Source organism: Trematomus bernacchii, unplaced genomic scaffold (genome assembly GCF_902827165.1).
Source record: "Trematomus bernacchii unplaced genomic scaffold, fTreBer1.1, whole genome shotgun sequence".
Classification (NCBI taxonomy): domain Eukaryota; kingdom Metazoa; phylum Chordata; class Actinopteri; order Perciformes; family Nototheniidae; genus Trematomus; species Trematomus bernacchii.
The window spans coordinates 6,521,890-6,531,569 of record NW_022987851.1 but is presented as its reverse complement, the minus strand read 5'-3'; the positions used below and the strand labels follow the sequence as shown (position 1 = coordinate 6,531,569).

The 9,680-nt window shown below is 42.1% G+C and overlaps 1 protein-coding gene across 1 annotated transcript in view; it reads left to right on the top strand.

Moving 5' to 3' along the window:
* Positions 1–335: 335 nt before the first annotated feature.
* The window catches only part of LOC117468971 (LHFPL tetraspan subfamily member 6 protein), a 57,426-nt gene continuing 48,081 nt past the window's right edge, over positions 336–9,680 (top strand). The window contains exons 1-2 of the mRNA XM_034113361.1: positions 336–652; positions 1,439–1,958. Coding sequence (XP_033969252.1) covers positions 1,574–1,958 — 385 coding nt within the window. The 5' untranslated portion in view covers positions 336–652; positions 1,439–1,573. The remainder of the gene's footprint in view (positions 653–1,438; positions 1,959–9,680) is intronic.

Genomic DNA, 9,680 nt, shown 5'->3' with positions numbered 1-9,680 from the left:
TCTTGAGGACAACATTGCTTCAGCAAATTAATTTCATGAGAAAACAATTAGTTAAACGGTAGTGTAATAAACCTAAAAACATATTTGAACATATTTTCCCAGGCAAAATTGTGTAAATGTGTATACATGAGGCTGTTTTAGAACATTCAACTGTTAAATTCCAATACTTTCATCACAATTAATTGTCTTTCTAGTTAACTAGGCGTCCGTGAATGCATCAGGAGCATGCAGAAATGATAGTAGCGGTGAGTCCAGCCCCTGGGTGGGGATTGTGTGTGATTGATGGTCACCTCCCATGAGTGCTCCGTGGACTCGCCCCCTCTGAGCTCCCTCTGCCTCTCTCAGAGCAGGAATGTGGAAACAGACTCCAGTCAGTCAGCGCCGCACGTTTCTGCACCGCGCAGGAGTGAATAATTGATCTTTGCCTCGGTTAAATATATTGATGAGGAGGAAGTGATTTGTGAACGGATTCTGCGGCCACTTTTTGGATTTACATTCTCAGGTCGAACGCATTTCTCGGTCTCTCTTCTTTTTTTTTTCCTCGACTGAAGAAAAGTTTGCTTTGAGCCCCGAGCACAGCTGGAGCCAGCCGATGGAAATATAAGCTCTCAGTGTCTACCGAGCGCACCTTATTCTGGAGCTCTCCGAACATGTAAGCTTTCTTCTTCCTTTCCCTTTTCTTTGCCTTATTTTCATGATTCACATTCCGACAGTGTGAGCACTGCGATAATACGGCGAGGTCACCCCTAACGAAAAATCACTATGTTCCTGTAGTGGTGGTCCTGCAGGGACTTCTAATGTGCCTCCTCAACCAGAAGTCCACTTTCCACTGCTTTTGTGCTACTTAATTTGGTATTTCATAGTCTATTAACATGCCGTAGGTTTAAGTGTTTGTATTCTTCTGTGATGTCTGTATAACATCCTGATATAGTTTATCATAGTCATCCTTTTTCTGTTTAGTGGAAGAAATAGAACTTCACAGTAGCCCCAGCAGTTGTTCCAATAATAGCCTACCTGTTGGGATATAGTAGTTGTTATTATGCATATTAACTGCTCTATTAAACGCTTTTAAGAAGTAAGTATGATGGGGAATAACCATTTCCCTCAGTGAGTTGATAACATGAATTGATTTTGCTATCAGACTGTTTGATTGTGTTTGCTATTTTATTGTTTTGAAAACATGGATTAACTATGTTATTTATTGAACTATGTGCAGTTTTGCTTAACTATTTGTAGTTTAGGACAATGAGTACTTATCTATAACTGATAAGTACTGATACTCTTACTAATTGGGATTCCAACATGTCTGCTTATAGCTGCACTTATAGTTCCACTTTCACTTAAAAACTGTGACTTTTCGCATCATTACAAAAGCTAAAAACTGGTTCCCGGATGACTTTTATTTGACTGTTTTTTCTTCTGCTCTTCCCCCTGACAGGGACCCGGAGTCACTGAGCAGGTGAAGGCTGCTGGTGTTAAATGCTCACTGCAAGGCTTCCCACAACACAGTGCCTGCTCATATAACTGCTGTTTATCCAGTGACTGTGTGTGAACTGTTGGCAGACTGTTTACCATGGCGTCTAGTCTGACATGTACAGGTGTTATCTGGACCCTGCTGTCCCTGCTGTGTGCCGCTGCCTCCTGTGTTGGTTTCTTCATGCCCTACTGGCTGCTGGGAACACAGATGGACAAGCCCGTGTCCTTTGGAACGTTTCGGCGCTGCTCCTACCCGGTGAGGGACGAGGAGAAGCAGGCCACGGTGATGCTGGAGCAGTGTGGCCGCTACGCCTCCTTCAATGGCATCCCCAGTCTGGAGTGGAGGATCTGCACAGTGGTGACGGGGGTGGGATGTGGCCTCCTCCTGCTGGTGGCCCTCACAGCTCTCATGGGATGCTGCATCTCTGACCTCATCTCGCGTACAATTGGTCGCGTGGCTGGAGGCATCCAGTTTGTTGGAGGTGAGTTTAACATCCTGTTTGTGTTTGTACCTGCAATCAACAAAGACCCCCTGCTTTCACAATGGGGACTTGCACATGCCTCGATTACAATTATAAAGAGATCAAGCTTTGAGCTGTCATATCCCATGATGGTTTATTCCTTTCATTAGAAGACTACAGCTTTAAACTCCTTGGATAAAGATGTTTTTAGAGAATTGGGGCGTTTTAATGGCTTAACTTCTCATCAAATTTGTTTCATGAAAAGAAGGGTTGTTTGTGAAACGAGATCACATTTGTGAGGAAACAAGGAGGCATAGAAATCTTGATAAGCATGACAATTTCACCCCGGCCAACTTTTCTTTGCCAACAACAAACCTCCTGTCGGCCCAGAAAATATGTTGTTTCCTCAGATACTCGGCTCCATAAGAATTGAGTAATGTCTCAGTTAGATGTTGGTCATGTTACCCAGTTAATGACGTCAGGTCAGTTTACATATCATATCTCATGACTGCGGTTGAAAAACAACACACACACACACTTCTTCACCATTTTCACAGAGTACATCGCTGATGGCTTTTGTCCAATTTCAGAAAGCTTGGATTGGGCACAGTTATTGTAAATAAGGTAAAGCATATAATTTGTTTTTTAATTATTCCTTTCTTTGTTTTACTGTGACTTATATTGGCTGCAGATTGTTGGCATTTGATTCATATCCTTTGTTTTTAGTTTGACTGATGAAATGATGGACACACATGTTGGTTTGATTTCCTGCTCTGGTTTTGATTTGAGTGCTCTCCTTAAAGTAGAGAAGAAACCCACGCCCTTTCTCTTCCTCTTTGCAAAAATAAAGGGCTGTCCAGCCACAACGCTTGCCATGGAAAGGTCTTTTTGTTTGTTTGTTTGTTTGATTAAAGTAAATGGACATGGCTCCACACGGCACAGACTTGGTTTATTTGTTCTCTTGGTTTTGCACATTTGTTCTCCCTGGACGTGAGGTCTGAGGGAAGGCTTCCACTGAAGCTGAACGTTTCTCTACCCCAGTTTAAGAAGCTGCGGCGCTCCAGCCCTCTATTTAACTCAAAGACGTTGGCCTGCATACTGTGGCTAACCACCCTGCTATTTACAATCCCCATCACTTCAGTTCGGCTTTAAAAAGTAATGTGACAGAGAAGCAGGTTGCAGGCAGATTTGACACAGCTGTCGAGGGATAAATCAGAAGGAGCCACCAAAACGTGCCATGTCCTAGTTCTTTGCTGCTTCGGAACATCAGTATTAATGATGTATAATATGGAGGATGATGAAGGTGAAGACTGGCTGGCTTATTCAAAAATGTGCACTTTTATGTAAGTAGAGCTCCTTTTAAGCTCACATACATACAGTATTACAGCAAGCTGCTATTTTTGGTTATGGGATTAAAAAAAACCTGTCTGTCTTTTCTTGCGATTTCTCTCTTTCAGGGACTCTCAAATCCAGACACGCATGAATCTAGATGGCGGGAGAGCGAAGGGAGGCGGTGTACAATACAAGGGGCACCCGTGCGGTTCTTTTTAACTTGAATACTGGTGAGCCAAAGGGCAGAGATGTCTCAGAAGGGCTAATTGGAAGTGACACAATTGGGAAGCTCACAGGGCTGCACTGTGTATTGTCTTCTATCACTTTTCAAAGAAATGTTAAGGTGGGCAGGGTAAATTGGGAGAGAGAAGACAAAATACCTGACGATTGAAAGATTCTGCATTCACTTCTTATTAACCAAGAACCTTGCTGAGACAGATTGAGCCGCGGGGGGAATACCAAAATGTGTACTGAGAGATATGATCAAATCTCAGCGATTAGCGGGGACAGTGAGTAAACGAGACGAACATTAGTGAGGCAACACGTTTGAATTCACCAGATGCAAAAAGAGCCTCATGGTTCACTGTCTGATGCCAATGTCTTCCTCCCTTTGTGTTCCCCTGCTCCCATTGTTGGACACTAATGAAGAGTGTCTTACCAGAGAGGCAAGGGCCTCTGGGCTGCAACAAGTAAAACCACCACTTTATATCTTCCTGTAATTTATCTCAATCCCGTGAAGTAGATTAGAGCTGAAAGGATTTAACAGTGCTTTATCTCATTAGCAGCAGCCCTGACTGAAAGAATACCTTTTAACATTAACTACAGTTGTTGTTTACCTAATGTTGTTTTTTTCTCCCAGAGTTCACTATGGGCAAGTTGTTCCAGAGCTAGTTAATTGCTTATGGCAAAGGCCCAGATTTCTCTTCAGGCCACAGAGTTGAAGTCTGAGTATGAAACTATGAGACTGTTCTGGCTCATAAATCAAAGGCCTGAGCGCCTTGTGCTGCTTACATTAAACAACTGCCTGTGCGGTACTTTCTTGTCTGAGTTATGCAGCGGTGCGGACTCGGTGCATCAGAACATTAAAAGATTTTTGACTCGGATTTGGTTGTTAGGGATTTGATTTCCCCCCACCCCCCCCCTCCCTGCAGAGCTTTGCCTTGTCTTTGGGGCCCTCAAGCAGAGCTTTGCACAGCGGGAAGAAAACTACAGTATTTAAACCACAATCATGTTCCTTTTTAAATACTTTGTATTTCCCCTCGCCTGCTAACCTGATTTTAATTTGTGTTTGTATTTCATGCCTGTCCTCTGTGTTTTGTCTTGTTTTATATTTTGGATAGTGATGGGAGTGTGGGGCCTCATCACCAAGTCAGTTTGTAATGCTGGACCGTTTTGTATGTAATCAAACTAACAGAATACTTTCACGTTATTGTAATATTTATTTATGGTGGATGCATTCAAAAGTAAGATGCCAGATCTGTTCATGGGAGTCTTTTCTTGAATATGTCTTTATCTTAATGAAACCAATGTATGGGATTTATGAATGAGGTGCAATTGGAGTTTAAAGAAGGTTAGTACATAGATATAAGAGTTTATGTGAACTGTGCTTAAAACGGATAATAAGGGCTGGATGCCATATACAAAAAAAGTGGCTATTGTTTTAAATGGTTGCCTGTACTGGAGGCAGGTAAAGGCAGCTAAAAAACTATACTTAGATTAACACTTTTCAAGTCTTTACAAATTTGGGAATGTCCAATTAGTTATCAGTTATTATCAGCTACAAATATAAACAAAGTTTATGTGAGTGTCAACTCTACACTTGAACTGCTCTGATCCAAAAACAAAGGTTCCCAAGGTTAATTTGCACCCACAAATAACATCACGGGTCACATTAGGAGAGGCAGTGATACAGCATTGTTCCAAAAATATACCTGAAATCTCTAAAAGAAATATATTGCCTTGACCTGCAGAGAATGTCAGGTGGCATGAGATCACTTTAACTCTTGATAGAAATGTCAGGAAGTATAGCCTCTCAAGGCTGGAGGATAAAATCTATATTTGATTGAGAAGGTGTTGAACTGCGGTATCCTTGAAACTGAAGGCGAAATTACAAGACAAACAATATGATGCATGACAGGCTGTAGTTGGCCTTTTAAGGGAGTTTTTTGGGGCAGCATGCAGGCGGAGGACATGAGCTGCTGCAGTCTCAGAAGAGATGCGGAGCCATGAGGTGTACTGTCCCAATGGTATTAAAAAAAGAAGAAGAAGAAGAAAAATAGCTTTACACAGCATATTTCACTGCCATAAGGGAAGGTTGTGGTCAGAAAGGAATATATACGGTCTCATTTTGTCTGTCATTGTTGTACAGAGAACTCTTTACGTGTTTGGGAGGAATGGGATTATTTTCTTCTTCAAAGCTGAATTAGGTACAACTTCAATGAGAGTAAACTATTTATTTAATAGAAGAGATGAAACAGTATTGGGCAGGTTTGCCTGAATAAAAGGATATAATTGCGGGTGTACTCAGACTTGTTGGCTGCACTGGTTGAATACTTCCCTCACCCGGCTCCACTGCAGTTTATCTGAACTATCATATAATTGGCTGTGTTGCCTTCTGGGAAAGCTTCTCCATTTCGTTTTCTGGTTGATTGGCTCTGTTTACACCTCTGTGCCAGCATCTCGTTTGCTCACATTGGTGTGCTGTGCAGTGTCAGTAAAGACAGACGCAGAGAGCATACACACATAAAATAAGTTAAACTCTGGGTTTATTTCACATTTATATGGGTAGCTCTTCCCCTAGAGGTGACCTGCACCATGTAATACAGGATCCTCATCATGTGTTTAAAATAGGGCTGTCAGTCGATTAAAATATTTAATCGCGATTAATCGCATGATGTCCATAGTTAATCGCAAATTAATCGCACATTTTTTATCTGTTCTAAATGTACCTTAGAGGAATATTTTTCAAGTTTGTAATACTCTTATCAACATATGAGTGGACAAATATGCTTTATGCAAATGTTTGTTTATTATCATTTGAACAATGACAAATATTCTCCTGAATATTTTCAATACAACAACCTGGAACCTCTCTCTCTCTCTCTTATACCCCATTCACACCAACGGTGTTTCGGGTTCGGTGCTTGTGCTTGAAAAGCACCGGGTTTTCCTGTTCACACCGCAGCGGAGCAGCCTCTAAACTCCGGAATCCGGTTCGTTTCGAGCACCAAAAAGTTGTCCGTCTAGAAGCAAGAACCGCATACGTCACGCTTACGTCGGAGGGGGGCGAGATTAACCTAAGCTAACAGTTAAGGCGAGTACGGCAAATAAAAGTTGTAACAAGCAGTAGTGCTGAGCAAAGTGACTAGAACGCAACCACACACTTGTAAAAAAAAAACACACTTTATAAAGTCAGGCAACACTAACCAGGCTTCGTGTGATTCTGTTTATTTGTACCTTACTTTGACCATCCGTTCGCTGTTATTGATCATTGTGGAGAGCAGGCAGACGTTTTGTTTGTTATTATAGCAGCTATCGGATGGAATCAATACATGGGCTGCACAGGTTGTCATGTCCGACTATCACAAGTAGAATCATAATGAAAAATACGCCGGTAAAAAAGTGCCTGTAGAAAACGGCTTAGCAAGTAGTCAGTTTAGCTTCGGTTGCTATGCTAACATCACTCATGTTATACCAGAGAAACTTTCATAACAGCGTTGTGATGCCAAACAGCGTCAATTCAGACTGACACACATTCACTTAAGGGGAACTGGGGATATGTATCAGCTGCTTGTGTGACAGTCAGACAGTGAATACTTTAGAGCCGTGTGAGCTAACCCGGAGCTAACGGGAGAATACACTCATGGAAGAGCAGCAGCACTGCAGCGGTCGGTAAATGCCGCTGAAACACATTAATAAACAATGAACCACGGCACTCTGGAGAAAAGTATAAGGTTGGAGAAGTCGTTATTTAATTTAATCTGGCTTCGTATGATTAAAAGCAACACGATCATCGACCCGTTGTTGTTGTGAGGTGAGCTCCGTTGGGGTGAAAATCAGCGACGTAAACTGTGACGTCATGACGCAGCAGCGGCAGCACCAGTCGGGCTCTGAGCGGTGTGAAAAGAGCCGGAGCTAAACCGAAGTACCGGTTCTGAACCTGAAAAGCTCTAGCACGGAGCTTGAACCGGAGTTGCGTTGGTGTGAAAGGGGTATAATTGCGCCGCATAAGCGTCTTTGGGTCTTAGAAAAGCGCTATATAAATAGAATTTATTATTATTATTATTATTATAGGCATTTGAGACGCATTTGCGGCTCAGTTGAGGCTACCCCCGCAAGATGAGGCCCCCTCCGCAAGGTGAGGCCCCATGCAGTCTGCATGATCAGCCTGTAGGGAGGGACGGCCCTGCACACTGCCGTCAACAACCAACACAAAAACACCAACGCAACTTCAATTTCAAAACATGCTGTAAAGTTTATTGTCTTTCACACACATTGCAGGGGTGTAGTGCTATTTTATAGCGCACCTACTGTATGACTTGTGCATACATGCACGGTTGTGGCACGACCACCAAAACAGAAACATATGGCCATAGGCCACCATATAAAAAGTGTGCAAATGTATTTAGTATCCTATCCATGTGAACATGTTTTAGGTGGGGGGTGGACCTAACCTCCTCTAGGAGGGTCCGGGGGCATGCTCCCCGGGGAAGATTTGTTTTAAATATTGAAGTTAAATGCATCAATCTGGTGCACTTTGAAAGCAAAATTAAGAGATCTATGTATAGCCTACATCTCTCAACACCCATATGAAACAGAACTGTAAACAGATGTACTTTTTCTTTATGGATATTTACTAATCACTCCCCTTTTAAACTGTATTCTTGTTTTACTGTCATATAGTATAGTATTTCATACCTGTTTTTCATTTATTCTCTTATTTTTTAATAACTATAATGATCAGTGGTGTCGCCTGGCCTTAAAGGCCCAAATGTTTTTTTTGTAGCCCTGGACAATTGTCCCTCAATAATATAATACATTAACCGTGCTTTACTTGAACCTCATCATGACACTAGAGAGGACGGCAGGATTGTAATTTCCCGTGTTCGGTGAATGCAACAGAGGCAAGACACCAGACCAATCAGAGAGTTGCACGCATTTAGTGTGATTGAGCGAGAGAGAGAGCGAGAGAGAGTGAGAACGTGTTGACCGGTGCCAGCAGGGAGGACCGTGTTGTTAGCATCTGGTTAGCTAGCTGCACTAATGGACATAAGGAGCTGTTTGTTCCACAACAAGCTGGAGGAGAGTCCTCTCCTCTCAGACTGAGAGACTCAGGTGAGCTAAAGGACTCTCTGAGTGTTTAGATACTTAACTTTAGTCTAAGTTATCTCAGTGGGTCTCAAACGGTTTGGTCACGAATTATTCAAAAGATTATTTCCGAGGCACACCTTCATACGATCATTATAGTTCTAAAAAAAACAAGAGAATAAAGGAAAAACAGTTATGAAATTCTATATGACAGTAAAACAAGAATACAGTTTAAAAGGGGAGTGATTAGTAAAATATCCATAAAGAAATAGTAAATCTGTTAAAGTTCTGTTTCATATTACATATATGGGTGTTGAGAGATGTATCCATAGATCTCTTCATTTTGCTCTCAAAGTGCACCAGATTGATGCTTTTAACTTCAATATTTAAAAAAAATCTTCGGAACGTTAGCCTTTTGCTTCTGGCGATTAGATTTATGATTTGAAAATTATAAATGTAGGGCAGACATGTGGAAATTATCCGGCTGAACAAAACATGCACTTACAGGTTCGTTTTCCACAGATCTTATTTTTTTACAATATTCCAAAATTCTATGGAGAAATCCCATTGTTTTTTTGTCGATGGAACCCATGCGCAGCTTACTTCCGGGTAAATACGTCATCCCTGCCCGACTCTATAGGGTGTTTCTCAATCGTGAGTACGCTTGCTTGGTAGCACATGTCTGCCGAGCATCTTGCTTCAGAAGCGAGTCAAGAATACTTCCTGACATTTGGAAAATAAAGAGTGGAACAGGCTAGCAAGTGTGCAGGTGTGCGTCATATGAAAGGCCCCGCCTTACATTTTTCGCTACAGATTTTGGAAATTGGTCCGTGCGCAAAGCATTGTGGGGATTTTAAGACCGCGGAGTCTACTCATGTGCAGCCTCGATATTTCTCCAAACGGAGTACGCCGGGCTCGGTAGATTTCCAAGTATGCTGGAGATTGGAACAGTACTTCGGCGGCACTCGATGACGTAGTATGCTTGAAATAGTGGCTCTGCAGCAGCTTTACTCGCGATTGAGAAACACCCAGTAGAGTGGTGCAGGGATGACGTATTACCCGGAAGTAATCTCCACATGTCTACCCTACTTTTATAATTTTCTT